This window comes from Somniosus microcephalus, chromosome 13, assembly GCF_052327205.1.
Source record: "Somniosus microcephalus isolate GS21.2 chromosome 13, FLI_Smic_1.0, whole genome shotgun sequence".
Lineage (NCBI taxonomy): Eukaryota > Metazoa > Chordata > Chondrichthyes > Squaliformes > Somniosidae > Somniosus > Somniosus microcephalus.
In genome coordinates this window covers 80,019,829-80,044,176 of record NC_140999.1, presented here as the reverse complement: position 1 = coordinate 80,044,176, position 24,348 = coordinate 80,019,829, and the positions used below count along the sequence as shown (strand labels likewise).

General features: G+C 44.8%; 1 protein-coding gene across 1 annotated transcript in view; it reads left to right on the top strand.

The window, feature by feature from the left end:
* ndc80 (NDC80 kinetochore complex component) overlaps positions 1-24,137 on the top strand; it is a 90,230-nt gene extending 66,093 nt beyond the window's left edge. Inside the window, exons 8-14 of the mRNA XM_086005080.1 lie at positions 5,921-6,126; positions 9,347-9,502; positions 18,142-18,231; positions 18,328-18,420; positions 19,125-19,255; positions 23,176-23,278; positions 23,592-24,137. Coding sequence (XP_085861206.1) covers positions 5,921-6,126; positions 9,347-9,502; positions 18,142-18,231; positions 18,328-18,420; positions 19,125-19,255; positions 23,176-23,278; positions 23,592-23,714 — 902 coding nt within the window. The 3' untranslated portion in view covers positions 23,715-24,137. The remainder of the gene's footprint in view (positions 1-5,920; positions 6,127-9,346; positions 9,503-18,141; positions 18,232-18,327; positions 18,421-19,124; positions 19,256-23,175; positions 23,279-23,591) is intronic.
* Positions 24,138-24,348: the final 211 nt, after the last annotated feature.

The following is a 24,348-nucleotide window of genomic DNA, read 5'->3' as shown; positions in this document are numbered from 1 at the left end:
ACAGCATGGGAATGCTGACGGTTTATCGCGCCTACCGTTGCCAATGGTAGAAGAGGCACCTACAGTAGACCCAGTAGAGATGTTCCACTCTACCATAGTGGAATGTCTACCAGTAACAAATTCTGCCATTGAAAGGGAGACAAGAAATGACCCGACTCTCTCTCAGGTCTACGATTTAACAGTGAAGGGATGGCCAGCACATGGCGAACCACTGTTGCCAGCATTCTCGCAAAGAAGAGAGCAGCTGTCAGTGTGCCGAGGAACCTTGATGTGTGGATCCAGAGTGGTGATTCCACCCAAACTCCAGGATAAAGTGCTAAAGGAGCTTCACGAGGGGCATCTGGGTGGAGTGAAAATGAAGAACCTAGCTAGGGCGTTTGTATGGTGGCCAGGTATCGATGGAGACATCGAAGAAATGACCAAGAGCTGCCTAGGATGCCAGAAGGTCCAAAATGCTCCACCACAAGCCCCTCTACATCCATGGGAGTGGCCCTCATCTTCCTGGCAAAGGGTGCACATCGACTTTGCTGGTCCATTTATGGACTCAATGTTCTTAATCGCGGTTGATTCACACTCCAAGTGGCCGGAGGTAATAAAGATGTCCTCCACCACCACGGAAAAAACCATCACAGTATTAAGGACCATATTTGCCAGGAATGGGCTGCCGGAACAGATATGTTCTGATAATGGACCACAATTTGTGTCCGAAGAATTCAGAAAGTTCTTAAAATAACAATGGGGTTAAGCACTACACGTCCGCCCCATACCATCCCGCCACCAATGGATTGGCTGAAAGGTTTGTCCAGACCTTCAAGAAGGCCATAAAGGCCATGGGCAATGAAGACATAAAACTTCAGCACAAGGTGGATAACTTCTTATTCGCATACAGGAATGCAACACATATGGTTACCAACCAAACTCCCGCCATGATGTTCTTCAATAGAAACCTAAGATGCCGGCTGGATTTGGTCAAGCCCAACATCAGAAGGGACATGGAGAACCGGCAGTTTAAAGGCATGAATGAAAGGCCAACTAGAACCTTCCAGATAGGTCAACAAGTTTTGGCCCGGGACTACCGTACCGAGAAATGGTAGCCTGGAACTATCTGCACACGACTAGGACCACTGATGTATACCGTGGACATCGGAGAAAGCATAATAAGGCGCCATGCTGACCAAATCATAAAGTCATCCGAAAAGGGACAACCTACACCACAACTCTATACGTCTAACGATGAAGTAGAGATACCCATATCTACCTCCAATCCGGTGATACTGGAACCCGATGAACCCGACACTGGCATTCAAGCCAAATCAGCCTTGCCAAAAGAACCTACTACACCACCAGAAACTACTACACCCCCGAGGCGTTATCCGGACCGAGTCAGGAAGCCTCCTGAGAGACTGACTTATAATTAATTAACTACAGCAATGTGTATATTATTTTTCTTATAACATGTAATTAATAATTACTTAAAATATGATGTACTGGTTGGCTAAAAGGGGAGGAATTGTAATGTACGTGCCTTTAAGAGCCCCAGGTGTGCTGTAATGCCGGTAATGGCCACTCGGGCTATATAAGCCTGTATATTGTGTATATCCGTTAGAACCCCCCCCAGACTTTGCTTAGTAAACACCTATGAACCAACTCCTGTCTTCAGTGTCTTTATCAACACACGGACACTACACAATGTAGGTCAGCAAGCCATAGGGAGACGGGTGAACAGGAGTTGGTGCGAGTTTGCACACGGGCGGCAGAGTTTTGGATGACCTCAAGTTTATGGAGGGAAGCTGGCCAGGAGTGCATTGGAGTAATCAAGTCCAGAAGTGACAAAGGCATGGATGAGGGTTTCAGCAGCAGATAAGTTGAGGCAAGGGTGGAGTCGGGCAATATTACAACAGTGGAAATGCTGATAGAACGGATATGAGGTAGGAAGCTCAATTCGTGATCAAATCTGACCCCACGGTTGCAAACAGACGTGGTCAGCCTTGCAGTTGCCGAGGAGAGAAATCGAATCAGTGGAAAAGGAACGGAGTTTGTGGCGTGAACTGAAAACGATGGCTCTGGTATTTAATTGGAGGAAATTTCTACTCATCCAGTCCTGGATGTCGGACAAGCAGTCTGACAGTATAGAGACGGTGGGGGCTTTGAGAGGTGGAGGAGAGATAGAGCTGGGAATCATCAGCGTATATGTGAAAATGGAGGTGCTTTTGGTCACTAGGCCCTTCCTTTGACACACTGGGATGGTGCTCGCTAGTGACCTGCCTCAACTGTGCAGATGACCCGTTCCTACAAATTGAGGCACACTTGGGGGAGCCCCTCTGCACTGGGAATTCTGGCCTCGTGGATTTTAAAAAGACCCGTCTGCCCTTTAATCCCCCAAAGGATGTGCTGAAAGCAATCAAGATCACAAAACAATTACAGACAGAGAAGGCCATTCTATCTATCTTCATCCATCCAGTGTGCCCATTGCAGCAGCCAATTGTTAAATGATTCCATGCTTTTTGCCTTCAATATCCTATCCAGAAATCTGTTCCACGTGTTCTTCTGTGTGAAGAACAATTTCCTGATGTCAATCCTAAAATGATATTTCACTCGTTGAACCCATTATTCTACAGCTGCAGTTCAGTTTAAAGTAATATTCTGGGTTTAATTCCTTTCCCGTCACATCATATCTTGGGTAACTCCTTTCTAGTCTGAAAAGCCCAGGTTTGACCAGCCTTTCCTCATAACTCGGGACTGACATTGGGATCTGGATTGTGGCTCTTGCCTGCATTGCCCTCCAGTACTTGAATGTACCTTGTTTCTTGGCAAGCAGAACTGGAAGCAGTATTCGAGGTGTGGTCTGACCAGAGCCCTATAGAGTATGATCGCTGCCTTCTCTCAGTTGTATTCTACTGTTGCGATGAAGTTCAACATTCTTTTGGTTTAGTTGATTGCTGCTCTGCAATGATTGGACATGTTGAGCTTATTAAGATTCCTCGGTTTGTTTAAGCTTCACTTGTGGCTATTTCAATACCATTTGTAGAATCCTACAGCACAGAAGGAGGCTGTTTGGCCCATTGTGTCTGTGCCGCCTCTTTGAAAGAACTATCTATTTAACCCCGCCCTCTCCCACCGCTCTTTCCCCACAGCCCTGCAAATTTTTCCTTTTAAAAGTTACCATTAAATCTGCTTCACCGCCCTTTCAGGCAGTGCATTCCAGATCACCATAACTCACTGCTTGGAAAAAAAATCTCCATCTCCCCTCTGCTTCTTTTGCCAGTTGTCTTGAATTTGTTTCCTCTGGTTACTGACCCCTCTGCCGCTGGAAACACTATTCATGGATCTGTGTATCGCCTGTGTTTTCCACCTATGCGTCATGCTTTACACTTCCCAGTTACATGCTTTGCCCAGCTCATTCAGTAATTTCCGTGCTGCTGTTTCTGATTTCACCACCTCAGCTGGTTTGGTATAATCACATTTGACCACTTCAAATTGGGTTTCTGAAGCCAATTAGACACAGTAGTAATTCCAAGACTGAGTCATGAGGCACCCCACTCCATACTCTCCTCTCCTGACTAACATAACTCCTCATCCTCTAATTACTTGTTTCATATCCTTCAGCCAGTTTCTTTATCCATTCCCAAAGTTTACCCTGAATCCTCACAGCGTTGAGCTTCACTTCTAACCTTTCATGTGGAACTTTGTCAAAAGCTTTTTCAGAAGTTAAGACAACACCATATTATAGAGCTCTTGAATCCACTTCAGTTAGGACGACTTGGTCAGGCAAGATCCCCTACTGAATCCATGCTGACTGCTGTTTATTAGGTTATTGTGCAGATAATCCTCAGGTTAATCGATCCCATTGTTTTACATGGAATGCAAATGAGATTCATGGGTCTGTAGTTGCCTGTGCATGTCATTTACTTCATGAGCAATGATAGACTTAGAGACACAAGCCTGCAATTTAGTTTTACATGCTCCCACTTTAACACCATAATACATTGTGATTTTGTGCCCATATTGGTGTCATTTTTTGCTCAGTAGTAGCAGTGCCGACTGGATCAGGATAGATGGAACGAAAGAACAAATGAATGAGCAAAGACTGGGTTCAAGAGTCATTCCAGGACTTGAACACTCAAACTCGGCCGACGCATCGGTGCAGTACTAAGGGAGTGCTGCGCTGTCCGCGGTTCTCTTTTGGATACCACGGGAATGCAGCAGTGTTAAAGATGCCCTCTTTGGGCCGTCGTACGTGTCTTCATACTGTTCCCTTTGGGGAACTGTATGAAGTGGTGGAAGGATTCCTGGCCGCGATTAACGCTCCTTCCGTGACCGTAACCATCTTCGTACCAGCCATTAGGCTGGTTAGTCCTATGGCGGGAGGGTTTTACGGGCTCCCACAACCCATATGAAGGGGGGGGGGCCACCCACACCCACGGACGCAAGTATCCCACTGGATGTCAACCCAGAATTTAGAGCCGGAGCTCCGACTCCACTTGCCGGGACTGTCTGGAGCGGGATTCGAAACCCTACACCTTCTGGCCCAGCGGTGGGGATGCTACCGCTACGCCAAAGGCCCACTCCCCCTCTTTGGGCATTAAACAGATACCCTGTCTTGCTGTTCAGGTGGCTGTAAAGTATCCCGTGAGGTTTACTGAAGATCAGAGAGTTTTCCTGGTGACCTGGCCAACATTCATCCCTCAACCAACACTGCTACAAGTAGATTCAGTGGCCATTTCTCTATTTGCTGCTGCAGAATATTGTGTACTTTAATTTTTTGCTTCAAAATCAGAATTTACTAATTTCAAAATGGACTAAATGGTCTAATAATGTTACAGATAACTTGAGCACTTTCCAAAGCATTGTGCTCTGCATTGATGCAGTTTGATGACACTCGCTGTCCAGGCTTGCGTGTGAATAAAGCTGGTTATTCACTGGCAGTTTACCCAAAAAGGGTGCTGTGAAACTCCTGCATCAGCAGAGAGCTAGAATAAGGAGTCCAAATCAATTGGGTTTCGCAAATTTCCATATTATATTGTGCCTTTAAAAATTTGAGAGCCATTATTAGCTGCAATATGCTGGAACTGTTGCACTATATCAGCGGTCAGGCGCAGGAACTGTTGCACTATATCAGCGGTCAGGCGCAGGAACTGTTGCACTGGCACAGGAACTGTTGCACTATATCAGCGGTCAGGCGCAGGAACTGTTGCACTATGATCAGCGGCCAGGCGCAGGAACTGTTGCACTATATCAGCGGTCAGGCGCAGGAACTGTTGCACTATATCAGCGGTCAGGCGCAGGAACTGTTGCACTGGCACAGGAACTGTTGCACTATATCAGCGGTCAGGCGCAGGAACTGTTGCACTATATCAGCGGTCAGGCGCAGGAACTGTTGCACTATATCAGTTGCAGCTGGGAGGTACTTCAGCTGATCCTGACTACGTGTTATTTTTTCTTAACTTTGAGAAACTTTTGATAGATTTTTGAAAATATTTTGCGTAGGTTAAAATCAAGTAACTGTACGATTTGGTAAAATCACTCTTGTCCGGGTAATTTAGAATATTTGTTTGTCACAGAACAGTGCAACAGTGACCAATCTCAGAATAATTTTGACTGGCTTCTATTGAACTGTATCCCTTCAGGAGGGGAGGGGATAAAATTAGCAGAAAGTGATCTGAAACCAACCAATTACTGAAAATGGCGGTTGTACCACTGGTTAGTTTCCTTTTAATGCTCGTCAAAGTGGCTCTTATTTGGTCCACATAAACAAAGTAAATAGCTGTTGGCATTGGATTCTTATTTGATAAGTGTAATATTAGCTGTTGGAATGAGGCTTGTTTATTTTCAATGACTTGTTAATCCTTCCTTCAAAAATGCTAATTGTTAATATAAGTGGTCCATGCTGGATTGTCATGTGTGTTTTGTGTGTTTTAAGCACTGGAGTTAGACGCAGTTAAAGAAGAGAATAACAGATTGCAGCAGATCTATGATCTACAGGAGGTTTCAGCTGTTGATGTGAAGAAAATGAATCATGAGAAAAATGAACTGCATCAGACATTAATTTCCCTGAGCAAAAACCTAGAAGATGCAGAAAAAAGGATGTGGAATGAAGAGATCAAAGTGACCAAAGCCAAGGAAATGGTGAGACGGTGGGGTGCTCTGCAGTGAGACCAAATTGTCAGATGCCTAATTAACCAATGAATGACTGTTAAAATTACATTTAGAGAACAATTAAAAGTAAAAATTACAGCTGGTAACTAAAGAACATGGGATTCTGTAGTTTGACAAGAATGCTAAGCTTATAGGAACAGGACTGGGTCATTCAGCCCCTCGAGCCTGTTCCACCATTCAATGAGATCATGGCTGATCTGCAACCTAACTCCATATACCCGCCTTTGGCCCATATCCCTGAATACGTTTGGTTAACAGAAATCTGTCAATCTCAGATTTAAAATTAACAATTGATCTAGTATTCATTGCTGTTTGCAGAAGAGGGTAATGAACTTCTATCGCCCTTTGTGTGTAGAAATGTTGCCTAACTTCACTCCTGAAAGGCCTGGCGCTAACTTTTAGACTATATGCCGTGGTCCAGGACTCCCCAACCAACAGAAATAGTTTCTCTCTATCTACCCTATCAGTTCCCCTTAATATCTTAAACTTCGCTCAAATTTCCCTTAACCTTCTAAATTCCAGGGAATACAACCCTGGTTTGTGTAATCTCTCCTCGTAATTTAACCTTTGAAGTCTGGGTATCATTCTGGTAAATCTACGCTGCACTCCCTCCAAGGCCAATATATCCTCCCTAATGTGTGGTACCCTGTCTTTCCTCATCTAAATCTATCAGCATAACCCTCTATTACTTTTTCCCCTCATATGCTTGTCTAGCCTCCCCTTAAATACATCTATACTATTCGCTTCAACCACTCTCTGTGGTAGCGAGTTTCCATATTTAAGAAAAGATATACTTGCTCTCGAGGCGGTTCAGAGAAGGTTCACTCGGTTGATTCCAGAGATGAGGGGGTTGACGTATGAGGAAAGGTTGAGTAGGTTGGGACTCTACTCATTGGAGTTCAGAAGAATGAGAGGCGATCTTATCGAAACATATAAGATTGTGAGGGGGCTTGATCGGGTGGATGCGGTGAGGATGTTTCCACTGATGGGTGAGACTAGAACTAGGGGGCATAATCTTAGAATAAGGGGCTGCCCTTTCAAAACTGAGATGAGGAGAAACTTCTTCACTCAGAGGGTAGTAAATCTATGGAATTTGCTACCCAGAGAGCTGTGGAAGCTGCAACATTAAATAAATTTAAAATGGAGATAGACATTTTCCTAGCAGATAAGGGAATTAGGGGTTACGGGGAGAGGGCAGGGAAGTGGACGTGAGTCTAGATTCAGATCAGCCATGATCCTATTGAATGGCGGAGCAGGCCCGAATGGCCTACTCCTTGCTCCTATTTCTTATGTTCTTATTCTTGCCACTCTTTGGGTAAAGAAGTTTCTTCTCAATTCCCTATTGGATTTCTTGGTGACTATCTTATATTGATGGCCTCTGGTAATGCTCTTCCCCACAAGTGCAAACGTTCTCTCGGTATCCACTCTATCAAAATTTTTCATAATTTTAAAGACCTCAGGTAACCCTCAGCCTTTTCTCAGGAGAAAAGAGACCCATCCTTTCCTGATATGTATACCCTCGCATTTCTGGTATCATCCATGTAAATCTTCTCTGCAGCCTCTCCAGTGCCTCTATATCCTTTTTATAAGGCGACCAGAACTGTACGCAGTACTCTTAACTGTGGTCTAACCAAGGTTCGATACAGGTTTAGCATAACTTCTCTACTTTTCAATTATAGTGGGGAAAATTTCGGTTGGTTAGCGCCTCCCGAGAAAAATGAACTGCATCAGACATTAATTTCCCTGAGCAAAAACCGAGAAGGAACTTCGCGCCCGAGCACGGCGATTTTAGCGCCACTCGCGAAATTGACCAGTCATTTTGCGGCGGCACTAAACACTACCGCCACGATCTCCTGCGCCCACAGATCGTGACGTCAGTCAAGCGTGTAGCACCCCGGACCGGATATTGAGTCTTGCTGCCTGCCTTGGCGCCTGCCACTAGGAACGACAGGTAGAGGGGAACGTTTTCAAGTCGGGAAGGGGCTGGGGGAGCGCTATTTAAAGGCGGGCGCTTCCTGCCTTTTCTTGTCGGCAACATTTTTGCTTTTAACGCTGTCCTAAGGCATTTTGGCCCTCAGCACCACTTTTGAGGTTCCTAAGTGCCGAGCTCTTTCCCTGGGCCTATCCATTAGTGCTTCCAACACAATTGCTTTTGAGGTCTCCAGGCCGAGATTCAAGGCTGCAATGAGCAGGTTGTGGCTGGCCAGCAAGATGGCCCCTCCCCTTTCAGAACTGGACGGCGCCAGTCTGTCTGGCTTCCATGGTAATTGGCATCACCGGAGCTTCGGCAGCGTTCTGAGGTAGCGCCTCACTCCCTGACGTTTGTGCCTTAAGAGAGGTGTGTAGCGCCTGATTTAGCACTCAGATCACCTCCAGGGGCGAATTTTGCAGTCAGAGGCGATAATTAGCGCGGGTGCTAAACTTTGCGCCCGGCCGATATTAGCACCACAAAATGGGTGATACCAAATTTTTCCCCCTTAATCGCTAGAAATAAACCCTAGTGCTTGGTTTGCTTTTTTAATGACCTTGCTAACCCATGTTGCAACTTTGTGATTTGTGTATTTGTACTCTTGGATCCCTTGTTCCTCTACCCCACCTAGACTCGCACCCTCCAAGTGATAAGTGACCTCCCTATTCTTCCTACCAAAATGTAACACAGCTTTCCCTGTGAGACGCGAGTCCTCTGGACTTCCCTTTCTCTGACCTATAAAGGATGTCCAATAACTATGCTCATTGCCTTTCCCCACCTCCCTTGATGCTGAAGTTGTATTGCTTCACATGTGCACTTTGAAATCTTACTGATTCTGGATTTGCCTTTCAATGGCAAAACTGTTTTGAAGTGGGAGTGGTGGAGGAGGTACTTGCTAGATTTAAAATAAAGCAGAGTCTTTGGAGACTAGACTTTGTTCTGAAGTCAGTTCCAAGGTAATTAATGCTGGCGCTGCTGCCGAGGGTGAATTCCCTTTCCTTGGCTCTTCATCAGTCATGGGATGAGAAAGTTCTGCAAATGGCTAGTTAATCTTGTGGTCCACTTCAAGTAGTGGGGGAAAATCCTGGGTTTGCTTCGTAGACCCAAGTGAAGTGCTGACTATCTCTGTATTCTAAAGCGGCTGAATTGTTTTTATTTGTACTAGTGTATGGGGACTCTGCTCTCTTGTTCAATGACCTTTTCTCACTGCCTTTACCTTAGCTGGAAGTCAGACTGTTGGAGTACCATACGATGGCTCGGAAACTCAAGCTAATTCCTAAAACCGCAGAAAATGCTCGAGGGCAAGACTTTGAGATAAGTCTCTTGGATTTTGCCACTGGGAAAAGGAATTTATTACAAAATACCGAAAAAATAAAAGTAAAACATTTTTAATATATTTATATTACATTGTTTATTTTTGTAAATTTCACAATATTCAGCTGTTTGGAGCATTGGCATGTAATGCACCATATTCCAATGAAGAGTGAATGATAAATACTTTACAGCTGATCACTAACACTAATGAGATGGGTCACCTTTGTTCCCTTGAAGTAATTAATACACTGAGGTGCTGTGTCACCGTGACTGCAACAGGTGTTACGTTTTGAAGTTTCTCTTACCCTTACTAGAGATTTTTTGCTTTTGTGTTCCAGATTCCTCTTGTAGGTAAACCCTATGGCCCAGATTTTGTTTTGAGAATAATGGTGAGACTATTGGCGTCACCGTTATTGTGGAGTAAGTCGGACAGCAATTTCCGGAGTCCGCACATGCGCAGTTAAATGCAGAAATCGGGAAGTTGCTGACAGTTACCCTGCTCCTCCACAGGCTGCGCTATAATAGTACCTCGCCGATAGACTTGGCGTTGAAATGCATGTTACCCACAGGTTAACCACTAAACATGCCAGAAAAGATTATGGCTAGTGCATTCAGGTGTAAGTGAATTTTAAGTGATAAGTCATAATTATTGCCAAGCAACCTCTCTGGCACTGAAAGTTTAATTTTACAAGTGTGGAGTCTCATTCCTTCAGAATTTAATTAGTGTTGGCGATTTTTAAAAAAATGTTTAATTTCTTTGTCTCCTTCATATCTCTCTTAATCCCATATTTCTTCTCTCTTGTTTTCTGTACATGATTTTACAATATTCTAATTTATACTTCCTGATTTAGACTCCACGTATCTCGGAGATGATTCTTCAATCTGATTGATTGAAGAGCCACGCTGTTTCTTTCCCTGTTCATACACGCCACAGATCCCCTGTCGAGAGTGCCGTGCTGGAAAAGATCTCTGGGAGCTGTATGTTGCCACTCCAAAGCCCACAAAGTCTGGGCAGCTGTCAGTGTGATGAACAGCGAGTGCTGATCCTTCACCACTGACTGCAAGACATAGGTCCAGATTTTCCAGTGTTCTCACTTGCCCTGGCATGCCTGGAATAATGAAGAGAATACCCTTTGTCAGAATACCACAGCTGCTAGTTCTATTTTGTTCCTTCACAGGATCCTACTCATCTTCAAAAGGCAACAGAATAATCAATTAGATCTTCTTTAGGCTTTAACTGACATTTATTAAACAGTAATAAAGCAAATGAATAGTAGTGGTTAACATCAGATATACAAGATCCTTGTAATAGCTAAACAATTTACAACTTTATACTGGGCTACATTTTAATCTTTTTATATCCTAGAATGATATAGCACAAAAGGAGGCCATTCAGCCCATCGTGCTTGTACCAGCTCTTTGAAAGAACTATCCAAATAGTCCCTTTTCCCATTAGCCCTGCACATTTTTCCACTTCAATTATTTATCCAATTGCCTTTTGAAAGTTATTATTGAATCTGCTTCCACCACCATTTTATGTCCTGTATACCCAAGTCAAGGTCATTAATATATATCACAAAGGGCAATGGTAATACCGACCCCTGGGGCCGCCACTACGTACTTCCCTCCAGTCTGAAAAGCAGCTGTTCACCACTACCATCTGCTTTCTGTCCCTTGGCTAATTTTGTATCCATGCTGCCACTGTCCCTTTAATCCCTTGGGCTTAAATTTGGTAACCACTCTATTATGCGGTACTTTGTCAAACACCTTTTGAAAGTCCATATATACAACATCCAACCACACTACACTCATCCACCCTCTCCGTTACGTCATTAAAGAACTCAATCAAGTTACTGAAACACGATTTGCCTTTAACAAATCCGTGCTGGCTGTCATTTATTAACCCATATTTTTCCAAGTAACTGATTAATTTTTTCTCTGATTATTGTCTCAAGTTTTCCCATCACCAATGTTGGACTGACTGGCTTTTAGTCGCTGGGTTTATCCCTCTCCCCTTTTTTGAACAGGTGTAACATTTGCAACCTTCCAGTCCTCTGCCACCACTCCCATATCCAAGGAGGATTGGAATTTGGGGCCAGAGCCTCTGCAATTTCCACCCTTACTTCCCTTAGCAACCTAGGCTGCATCCCATCCGGACCAGGTGACTTTTCTACTTTGAGCGCTGCCAACCTTTTAATTACCTCCCCTTTTTATCTATTTTTATCCTACCTAATTTCTCTACTACCTCCTCCTTTACTGTGACATTGGCAGCAACCTCTTGATAAGTGAAGACAGATGCAAAGTAATCCTTTAGTACCTCAGTCATGCCCTCTGCCTCCACAAGAAGATCTCCTTTTTGGTGCCTAATCGGCCCCAACCTTCCTTTAACTACCCTTTTACTACTTATATGTTTACAAAAGACTTTTAGGCTCCCTTTTATGTTAGCCGCTAATCTATTTTAATACTCTCTCCTTGCCCCTCTTATTTCCCTTTTGTACTTTCTGTGTTCAGTTTGATTCTCTACTGTATTATAGCCTGACATTTATCATAAACTTCATTCTGTTTGATTTTAATTTCTGTATCTTTAGTCATCCAGGGAGCTCTAGGTTTGGATGTCCTTCCTTTCCCCTTCGTGGGAATGTGTCTAGTATATACCTGAACCATCTCCCCTTTGAAGGTCTCCGATTGCTCATTTACTGTTTTACCTGCCAGCCTTTGATTTCAAGCCACCTGGGCCTGATCCCCTTTCAACTTTCTGGAATTAGCCCTCCTCCAGTTGCGTGTTTTCACGTTTGATTTTTCCTCGTCCTTTTCTTGAACCTAATGATATTGTGATCACTCTTTCCCAAATGCTCCCCCACTGAAACATGCCCCACTTCATTCCCCAGAACTAGATCCAGCACTGCTTCCTTCCTCGTTGGGCTGGAAACATAGAGGTGGCCAATAAATACTGGCCTTGCCAGTGATGCCCACAACCCGTGAATGAATAAACCAAAAGTTCTCTTGTACACTTCAGTAATTCCTCCACCTCCTTGCCCATAAAGGTTATTTTCCCAGTCTATATTAGGATAATTGAAGTCCCCTATTATCACTATTCTCTAATTGTTGTATCATTCTCAAATTTGCTCCTCTATCTCCTTCCCACTATTTGGTGCTCTATAGTATACACCCAGCAGTGTACTAGTTCCTCTCTTGTTCCTTAATTCTAACCAAATTGATTCTATCTTTGAACCCTCAAGTACATTCTCCCTTTCTAGTGCAATCGCAGTATCTTTGATTAATACTGCCACCCCCTCTTCTTTTCTTCCCTATCTTTCCTGAATACCTTGTTGCCAGGAATATTAAGTCCCAATTCTCCCCTTGTTTTGAGCCAGGTCTCCGATATTGCCACTATCATCATAAATGTGGCAATTTGTGCCTACAGCTCACCAACCTTATTTATCACATTCCATGTATTTACACATGCACTCCAAGCCCATCCTAGTCTGTCTTCTCACCAACTGTAAGTATCTGGCTAGCTAATTCTTTTCAGAAGTTTCAAGTTTGGGAAAGTATAGGCAGCCCCTTGCCACTTTGAAGACTTCAAATCATTTATTTGATATGAAAAGGGCCGGCTATTAAAACCCTTATGAAAACAGCAACTGAAGCCAAACAGAATTTAACCAGGTGTCTGTTAAATTCAAAAAGTTGCCAATCAGATACATTCGAACAAACCACACCGCATGTTTGTATTTGAATTGAATGGCTTGGCTCCTCTCTCAAACAAACTGCTCAGTGACTAAACAATCGTCACAACAGCATATCAAGTTAAGCAGGGACATGATTTCTGTGAGCGAAGCTGACAATTATTTCTGTGACAGAATTAAAGAAGCTAATACCAAGTTGAATCTTAGGTAAAAAATACTTAATTTTTGTCACATGGCACCACTTGCTTCTCATTCTGAGCTTCCCACATCAGCTGTACTTGCACGGGAGGCTAAGAACAGAGGATTGCCATTCCCCCCATAGGGAGAGGCACCTCGGGGTTCTTTCACCTCCTAGCAGTAAATTTCAGATAAGTATTACGATAAGCTTGGGAGTAGTTACTCAATCTCTCGATTCTGCGGGGACTTAAAAACAACCGAATAACATTGATGAGGTCTTAATCTACCAGAGTCAAGATTGTTTTTATGGCTTCAAGCCCATTACCAACTTTGCACTATGTGTATTCTGTTGCTAGCACATTCCTTTTTTATGACATTGGTACAGTCAGCTTTTGAATCCGTGGATTTCTGTATAAATCAAAATATATAAATGGCTGGATGGGGTATTAATGGGAATGGGGAGTGAGCAGGAGGGGGGATTAGGCTGGGTGGGGTATTAATGGTAATGTGGAGTGAGGATTAGGCTGGGTGGTGTATTAATGGTAATGTGGAGTGAGCAGGAGGGGAGATTAGTCTGTGTGGGGTATTAATGGTGATGTGGAGTGAGCAGGAGGGGGGATTAGGCTAGGTGGTGTATTAATGGGAATGGGGAGTGAGCAGGAGGGGGAATTAGGCTGTGTGGGGTATGAATGGGAATGTGGAGTGAGCAGGAGGGGGGGGATTAGGCTGGGTGGTGTATTAATGGTAATGTGGAGTGAGCAGGAGGGGGAATTAGGCTGTGTGGGATATTAATGGTAATGTGGAGTGAGCAGGAGGTGGGGGGATTAGGCTGGGTGGTGTATTAATGGGAATGGGGAGTGAGCAGGCGGAGGAATTAGGCTGTGTGGGGTATGAATGGGAATGAGGAGGGGGGATTAAGCTGGGTGGTGTATGAATGGGGAGTGAGCAGGAGGGGGGATTAGGCTGTGTGGGGTATTAATGGTAATGTGGAGTGAGCGGGAGGGGGGATTAGGCTGGGTGGTGTATTAATGGGAATGGGGAGTGAGCAGGAGGGGGGATTAGGCTGTGTGGTCTATTAATGGTAATGTGGAGTGAGCAGGAGGGGGAGTTAGGCTGGGTGGTGTATTAATGGTAATGTGGAGTGAGCAGGAGGGGGGATTAGGCTGGGTGGTGTATTAATGGGAATGGGGAGTGAGCAGGAGGGGGGATTAGGCTGTGTGGGGTATGAATGGGAATAGGAAATGAGTAGGAGGGGGGATTAGGCTGTGTGGGGTATTTTTGCTTCTGTATATATGACTACGGCAGGCCATGCAGGAAATATACAGCATTCATACCAATGTAATTTTAGTGTGGAGATGCCGGAGTTGGACTGGGGTGGACAAATGTAAGAAGTCACACAACACCAGGTTATAGTCCAACAGCTTTATTTGAAATCACAAGCTTTCGGAGCGCTGCTCCTTCTTCAGGTGAAGTGGAGAAATGCATAAAGACACAGCTTATATAGTCAGAGAATCATGTCAGATGTTTACAGGTAACCTTTCCAACTGCCATTTATCGCACCTCGGCAAAGAGATAATCACAGCAGTCAAAGGTGTGAATGGTGTCCAAACAGGTCAGTCAGGGAAACATTACATCAAAGAACAATGAGGTGGGGTCACAAGGGGTCAAATATTGCAGATGCTGGGGTCTGTATGAAAAACAAAAAAACAGACAAAAAACATTTTTTTGGCTGGAAATCACAGCAGGTCCGGCCGCATCTGTGTAGAGAGAACAAGCCAATGTCGACTCGAGTCTGGATGACCCTGCATCAGGTGGGGTTACATGTAGCGTGACATGAACCCAAGATCTCGGTTGAGGCCGTCCTCATGAGTGCGGAACTTGGCTATCAGTTTCTGCTCGACGATTTTGCGTTGTCGTGTGTCTCGAAGGCCACCTTGGAGAATGCTTACCCGAAGATCGGAGGCTGAATGTCCTTGACTGCTGAAGTGTTCCCCGACTGGGAGGGAACACTCCTGCCTGGTGATTGTTGCGCGGTGTCCATTCATCCGTTGTCGCAGTGTCTGCATGGTCTCGCCGATGTACCATGCTCCGGGGCATCCTTTCCTGCAACGTATGAGGTAGACAACGTTGGCCGAGTCACATGAGTATGTACCATGTACCTGGTGGGTGGTGTCCTCACGTGTGATGATGGTATCTGTGTTGATGATCTGGCATGTCTTGCAGAGGTTGCTGTGGCAGGGTTGTGTGGTGTCGTGGTCGCTGTTCTCCTGGAAGCTGGGTAATTTGCTGCGAACGATGGTCTGTTTGAGGTTAGGCGGCTGTTTGAAAGCGAGTAGTGGAGGCGTGGGGATGGCCTTAGCGAGGTGTTCGTCGTCATCGATGACATGTTGAAGGCTGCGAAGAACATGGCGTAGTTTCTCCGCTCCGGGGAAGTACTGGACGACGAAGGGTACTCTGTTGGTTGTGTCCCGTGTTTGTCTTCTGAGGAGGTCTATGCGATTTTTCGCTGTGGCCCGTCGGAACTGTCGATCGACGAGTCGAGCGTCATACCCCGTTCTTACAAGGGCGTCTTTCAGTGTCCGTAGGTGTCCATCGCGTTCCTCCTCGTCTGAGCAGATCCTGTGTATTCGCAGGGCTTGTCCATAGGGGATGGCTTCTTTAACGTGGTAAGGGTGGAAGCTGGAGAAGTGAAGCATCGTGAGGTTGTCCGTGGGCTTGCGGTAGAGTGAAGTGCTGAGGTGTCCGTCTTTGATGGAGATTCGTGTGTCCAGGAATGAGACTGATTCTGAGGAGTAGTCCATGGTGAGTTTGATGGTGGGATGGAACTTGTTGATGTTATCGTGTAGTCTTTTCAGTGATTCTTCGCCGTGGGTCCATAGGAAGAAAATGTCGTCGATGTATCTGGTGTATAGCGTTGGTTGGAGATCCTGTGCAGCGAAGAAGTCTTGCTCGAACTTGTGCATGAAGATGTTTGCGTATTGGGGTGCGAATTTGGTCCCCATGGCTGTTCCGTGTGTTTGGGTAAAGAACTGGTTGTCGAAGGTGAAGACATTGTGGTCAAGGATGAAGCGGATGAGTTGTAGGATGAACGGACACCGCGCAACAATCACCAGGCAGGTGTGTTCCCTCCCAGTCGGGGAACACTTCAGCAGTCAAGGACATTCAGCCTCCGATCTTCGGGTAAGCATTCTCCAAGGTGGCCTTCGAGACACATGACAACGCAAAATCGTCGAGCAGAAACTGATAGCCAAGTTCCGCACTCATGAGGACGGCCTCAACCGAGACCTTGGGTTCATGTCACGCTACATGTAACCCCACCTGATGCAGGGTCATCCAGACTCGAGTCGACATTGGCTTGTTCTCTCTACACCGATGCGGCCGGACCTGCTGTGATTTCCAGCCAAAAAAATGTTTTTTGTCTGTTTTTTTGTTTTTCATACAGACCCCAGCATCTGCAATATTTGACCCCTTGTGACCCCACCTCATTGTTCTTTGATGTAATGTTTCCCTGACTGGCCTGTTTGGACACCATTCACACCTTTGACTGCTGTGATTATCTCTCTGCCGAGGTGCGATAAATGGCAGTTGGAAAGGTTACCTGTAAACATCTGACATGATTCTCTGACTATATAAGCTGTGTCTTTATGCATTTCTCCACTTCACCTGAAGAAGGAGCAGCGCTCCGAAAGCTTGTGATTTCAAATAAAGCTGTTGGATTATAACCTGGTGTTGTGTGACTTCTTACAAATGTAATTTTAAACTTGATGGTCCAACAACGGCCAGTCTACCATAATCCTTTTGTACATACAATACCGTGATAAACAGACAACACTAGGAGACATTTTCCATCTCGGCAGTGCCTCCACTGAGATTTTTATGGGGAGAGTTAATGATTGCCATGCACTTTGGAGGGACTAGTCACAAAACAAAATACTTCGCTGGGAGAGTCTCCATTACCATGGGGAAATCCGCTGTCAAACACTCTCTGGGAGAGTTCCCGTACGATGGGGAAATCAGCATCAAACATTCGCTGGGAGAGTCCCCATAACATGGGGAAATCAGCATCAAACAGGAGAGATAGAGAAAACTCTGAATCTTGAACATCTAAAACAGGAATGTTGAAAATGCTCAGCAGGTCTGTCTGTCAACGCCCGAGGAAGAAAGTAGCTATTATTTTGGGTGAGGTTGCTCCCTGAGCCATTAACTCACCGCTCTGTGCTTCCAACATTTTCTGGGTTTTTTGCAGAATCCTAGGAATCTCAGCTCTGTCCTGTCTGATTGAAGTTATCTGCTCCACTTGCATTTCCCTGTGCTTTCCCCGTTATCTGCTGCTGCGTTAGATCACGCTACAGTATCCACTCTGCATTAAACAAGCACTCCATCCAAAGAAGGTGCTCATTTATCACCAGAAATGCTTTTACAGTTGGTCTGTGACTTCTAGGTGCAGTAGAGGATATTGATGTGTTAACACAATTCACCATAAAGTGGGGGTGGGGGGGGGGGGGGCGGTGAGAAGATTCCAGGCAAACCATTGTGAAGGGGGTGTGGGATAGACGAGTTGCTTTCCCAGACAGAAATCAGCAACATCGGGAGCAGCCAGTGATGCTGGCATATGTCTCAAAGCGGGTTATTTGACCTTTCCCTCAGCTGGTGAATAACAGGAAAACCAAAGCAATTAAGAATGGGAAAATCATTTCTAAGTAATTAAAAAGCAACGTGGGGTTTTAGAGTTGCCTAACTAACCCATAAAAAGGCTAAGGACCAACACAATTCTGTTTGTAATAATCTGTCCTTTCTACTTTTCATGTGGCCTGTATGTGACCTTGTTTCTTTCTACAGCTTGACTTAATGGCACTACTGAAGCAGATAAATGAAGAAATTGTTCATCTGAAGCACAAGAAGATGAGTGTGCAAGAGGCCAGTGAACAGGTATGGAAATAGGGACTAAATCTATGTAAAACATCTGCATTAGATCTGTAAAATGTTACTTGTCTGTTGAAGATAATTATTCTCTCTCTCTCCTAGGTTCAGACCATGATAGATGACAAAGCAAATGATTTGAATATGTTGAAAGAACAAATCCGAAAGGTGGACGAAGCAATTGAACAAGAAAAGGAGGTGAGGCCTTTAGGGAGATCGCTGAGTCTTTTAGTATAGATGCTAAATAATCAGACATAACAACAACTTGCATTTGTATAGCATCTTTAACTTAGTAAAACGTCCCAAGGTGCTTCACCTAACAAAATTTGACAGCGAGCCACATGAGGTATTGGGACAGCTGGTCACAGAGGTAAGTTTTAAGGAGTGTCTTAGAGAGGCAGGGAGGTTTAGGGAGGGAATTCCAGAGCTTGGGGCCTTGGTAGCCGAAGCACGCCCACCAAGGATGGAGCGATGAGATCTCGGAGTGTTGCAGGGGTGTAGGAGTTTAGAGATAGTATTTGGTGAGGCCTTGGGGAGATTTGAACACAAGGATGAGAATTTTAAAATAAAGCATTGCACGTCCGGGAGCCAATGTAGGTCAGTGAGTGTAGGGGTGATGGGTGAATGGGACTTGGTGTGAGTTAGGGTAGAGGCAGCAGAGTTTTGAATGAGCTGAAGTTCATGAAGGGTGTAAGGTGGGAGGCCGGCCAGAAAAGCATTGGAATAGTCGAGTCTAAAAGTCTGCTTACAATCTTCACTTGCATTTGTAAAGAGATACTTGGCCAACTCTTCACACTGGCTCTGACTTATGTTCAGTTTTATTGGGCATTGTTTTTAAAATTCTTAGCAAATTTTTAATACTTTGAGGGACAGAGTTAGTTTTCCCAATTTTTTTTTTTTAGGAAGATAATCGAAAAACGACAAAACAAGTCGAGGAGCTCGAATCTCTGGAAAACAAGAGGAAATGGTTGCAGAAGACCTTGAATGAAGAATTAGATGAAGCAATTGGCCAGCTGAAGGCAGCGACATACCGGTATGTACAGGTTCCAATTCAAATCTAATCGATGGACTCCTTCCTCTCTCACTTTGAGACTATAGCCAAGAATAACACTTAATTTATCATTTCAGCATGTCACACACCATAGGAGTAAAGTCTAGCTTGATTTGGTTTTAAGAACATACGAATTAGGAGCAGGTGTAGGCCATACAGCCGCTCGAGCCTGCTCTGCCATTCAATAAGTTCATGGCTGATCTTCGACCTCAACTCCCCTTTCCTGCCTGATCCCCATATCCCTTGATTCCCCATGAGTCCAAAAATCTATCTATCTCCGCCTTGAATATATTCAATGACTCAGCATCCACAGCCCTTTGGGGTTGAGAATTCCAAAGATTCTCAACCCTCTGAGTGAAGAAATTTCTCCTCACCTCAGTTTTAAATGACCGACCCCTTATCCTGAGACTATGCCCTTTAGTTCTAAACTCTTCAGCCAGGGGAAATAATCTCTCCGCATCTATCCTGTCAATCACCCTCAGAAACTTGTATGTTTCAATGAGATCACCTTTCATTCTTCTAAACTCCAGAGCATCGCCCAATTCTACGCAATCTCTCCTCATTGTACAATCGTACATCGTACCTTATCCCAGAAATCAATCTGATGAACCTTTGTTGCACCGCCTCTAAGGCAAGTATGTACTTTTTCAGATAAGGAGGCCAATATCTGTGCACAGTACTCACGGTGTGGTCTCACCAAGGCCCTGTACAAATGTAGTAAGACTTCCTTACTCTTGTACTCCAACCCCCTTGCAATAAAGGCCAACATACCAAATGCCTTCATTATTGCTTGCTGTACCTGCATGCTAACTTTGTGTCTCCTGTACGAGGACAGCTAAATCTCTCTGAACACCAACATTTAATAGTTTCTCACCATTTAAAAATATTCTGTTTTTCTATGCTTCCTACCAAAGTGAATAACCTCACATTTCCCCACATTATACACCATCTGCCACTTTATTGCCCACTCACTTAACCTGTCTATATCCCTTTGCAGGCTCTTTGTGTCCTCCTCACAGCTTACTGTCCCACCTAGCTTTGTATTGTCAGCAAACTTGGATACATTAGACTCGGTCCCTTCATCTAAGTCATTAATATAGATTGTAAAAAGCTGAGGCCCAAGCACTGATCCTTGCGGCACCCCACAAGTTACAGCTTGCCTACCGGAAAATGACCTGGTTGTTCCTACTCTTCCCTACTTCTAGAGAAAGCATGTGCTAGGGGCATGCACACAATCTTGTCATGATGATCTGAACAAGCAATACCACACATGGTCTCCTTCCTGTATCTGATAAAGCATGGAGACGTGCGGCATTGTTCCATTTCAGTTCCTCCCGCTTCTCTCCTCGCACCTCTTGCTGCTACTTCGGGGTACAGTATCGGTGCCTCTCTCTGGGAGTAGGTTAGATTAGATTGTTGCAGGATTCACAGTCCAAAAAAAGGCAGTTTCATGATTTCTTTTTGCCCAAATCCTATCCTGTGAAAAGGCCACTACTGCAGGACAAATCTCTGGAGCAAATATGAAGAACATGGAATGGTTTTAGGGCAAGAATTCAAATAAAATTAAAAATAAATCTACGCTGCCATCCCGTTTAAAGCTTGAGCTGCAAGCAGGAATCTTTCCCGATTTTGTGGCCACAACCAGTGCAATGTAGAGACCTCCAATAGTGCAAACAAGGGCACTGAGGCACACAATTGGAATCTCAGCCCCCCCCCCCCCCCCAAAAACAGGGAGCGTCGCTCAAACCCCCCCACAACCACAGGGAGCATCGCTCAAACTCCCCCCACCCCCCAACCACAGGGAGCGACGCTCACCTTTCTCTCTCTCTCCCCACCCCCCGCAACAACAGCGAGCATCGTCCTCTCACTTACCACCGCCCCCCCCCCCCCCCCCCCCCTTAATGGCACGGGGTGGAGGAGGGGTGTTGGTCCCTCCCCCTCCCCACGGCATTTAGAAAATACTCTGATTATCTATCTTGGATCCAAAGTGGATGACCTCCCACTTTCCCAGATTGAATTCCATCTGCCACAGTTTTGCCAACTCACTTATTCTGTCAATGGCCCAGAAATTCGGGTCGGGGGCTTCCCGCGGGTGCAAGCCCCTGACCTGCACTTACCTAGCGTGGCCGTTGTGCTGTGGGCCCCCGTGGAATTCCGATCCGGGGCCTGGTCCAGCTGCCGGCGCGCAGTGCTTGCGTATCCCAGGGGCGCAGTTAGTTCGATGCGTCCCTAGGGATCACGTGGGCCATGGGGAGCCAACCGGAGCAGGGACTGCTCCATTCATAAGTCTTACAGGAAGTGCTGTCAAGACTTATAAACACTACGGCCCCAAAACAACACTGAATCTTCAGATACATTTTTTTTTTATCACATTTTTTAAATAAACTATAAATTACATGAAATAACTATTTTAAACAATAATTAAAATTTTTGAAAAACATAATTTTAATTTCTAATGGGGCTAAAAATAAACTTACCTTGCTTTAAAGTATTTAAAAATTATAAACCTGTGGAAAAAATGTTTTAATTTTAATTAATTCACCACTTACCTTGTAAAAAAAAAAAACAGGCCTTACGCCTGCTTTTTACATTTCTAACTCCTGCAGGCTTACCCTCCCGGGAAAACCTGTTTTAAAAAAATAACACCGAAGTTCGATGCACACGCGCAGCCCCTCCTGCGCACGCGTTCGACCTCTGAACCCCTTCGCTCAGAGGAACGGAAGTGCCGGTTTCCCGCGCATGCGTAATGCATGCAGGAAACTGGCACTTCCATTGGGCCTACGGGTGAGTACCCCGTGCGTACTCACCCGCGGAGACCCGAATTTCTGGGCCAATGTCTCTGCAACTTTCTGCAGATTCAAACTATTTACTGTGCTACCTAACTTAGTGTCATCAGCAAATTTGGATATACGGCGCTCTATTCCTGCACCAAAGTCATTTATAAATAGTGAAAAGCTGAGGCTGCAGTACAGATCCCAGGGGGACACCACTCGTCACATCCTGCAATTTAAGTACATACCCATTATTCCTACTCTGTCTCCTACCTCCTAACCAATTCCCTACCCATGCCAATAGGTTGCTTCCAATTCCATGTTCTCTCATTTTTGTTAACAGTGTCTTATGTGGAACCTTGTCGGTTGCCTTCTGGAAGTCCATATAAATAGCCTCCATAGACACTCCCTTATCTACCACGTTTGTGACTGCCTCAAAAAAATGAACTGGGTTAGTTAGACATGACTTGCCCTTTACAAATCCCTGCTGGCTCTCTCTGATCAGCTCATGTATGTCCAAATGCTCTGTCCCGAATAACAGATTCTAGTAACGTCCCCACAACTGACATTAGACTAAAGTCTATCATTTCCTAGTTAATCTCTCCTAGTTTAGGAAGGATGAGTTGGCCATGGACAGGGTGCAGTAAAGATGCACTAAAATGATACTAGGGATTAAGTGGCTTTATTTGTAGGGAGAGACCAAAGAACTGTTTGTGCTGTACATTCTGTGTAAACAGGGGCTGTTTTCACAGAGCAGCTTAAGAGGAGACCTGATAGCAGTGCTCAAAGTTATGAGGGGGAGAATATTTCCACTGTTAATAACTAGTGGGTGTAAATGGGACTGTGGGTAGCTCTTTCAGAGGGCTGCATGGGTGTGATGGGCCAAATGGGGAACAGGACAAGGTAATGGGACTGGGTAGCCCATTCAGAGGGCTGCATTGGTGCATGTGAGGCCCCAGGAAAAATTTGATGGTGCTATTTCTCAACGTAGTTGATGTAAATATCCCACGCCTACTCCTTGCCTTTTGCTTCGCTACCACATTCTGCAAAATCTGTCTTTTACTCTAAATTATTAGGCAGACAGAGGTGTTTTCAGAAGAGTTGTTGTACTTGCAATCATTTCCTCCTCAGGTCTATTGCAGTGGAGCAGAAGACCACAGAAGCAAAGAGGAAAGTAACAAACAACTTGCAGTTGTACTTGGATACGATGAGTCAACATGTCGCCAGCGTAGAGGTAGGGCTCTTTAACCTTCAGTTATACGGTAGGGAACGGATGTACATGTTGAGGATCCGCTGTCTATACCTCTCTGTAAACCACTCGTGTAGCATTGTTTATTTATATAATGCCTGTTTCCTTGCATTTTTGAGTTTGCCTCGACTTTGATTTAGTGAGGCAGCAGTGACGTACATGTTGGCATCATGTGAAGTAATCAAAATTCAGTGAGTTGAGAGTGTATTCCTCAGATGAATGAAACTGGTTAGGTATTGAGATGCAATTTTCCCCTTGGGGTTTGGACTAAAGTCACAGTTTGTTTTGCTTTGTTTAGAACTATCTTGTGGATTATCAAAAATCTGCCGCCAGAGACTACGAAGAATTCTTGAAAGATGACTTTTTAACCGATCTGAAGTCCATAACGGAATTATGCAAAGAGAAAAGCAGCTCTCTGTGAGCTGTCCACGGCCGGTTAACATCGTACATGATGTGTCTGTTGTTTCTATGTGTACAATTATATTAAGGAATAACTTTACACCATTGCAGGAGTGTGTTGTTTCCCAGCTGATCCGACCACTATTGACTGAGACGGTGGGATGTTTGGCCTCCGTGTAACCTCTTCCAGGCAGGAAACACATTTCTGGTGTTGATGATATTGTCAGGGTGAAAGTGTTTTCAAACATGGCTCCAAAGTTCCTCCAAGGAGGATATTTGAAGACTGAGACTGGGTTTGGTTTTCTGCTGGAAAATTCCATTTGGATTAGATTTGAGTGAAGGTGATCAGTCTAGAATTATAGGATTGGAACAAGCGTGCAGAATGTGTTCAGAATTATTCACGTAATCCACAATAAACATGCAAATAAATATTACTTCATTCTTAGATTCTGTCTCTTGATTCCACCATCTACAAGGCACAAGGAGTGTGATGGAATACTCTCCACTTGCCTGGATGAGTGCAGCTGCAACAACACTCGAAGCTCGACACCATCCAGGACAAAGCAGCCCGTTTGATTGGCACCCCATCCACCACCTTAAACATTCACTCCCTCCACCACTGGCGCACCGTGGCTGCAGTGTGTACCATCTACAAG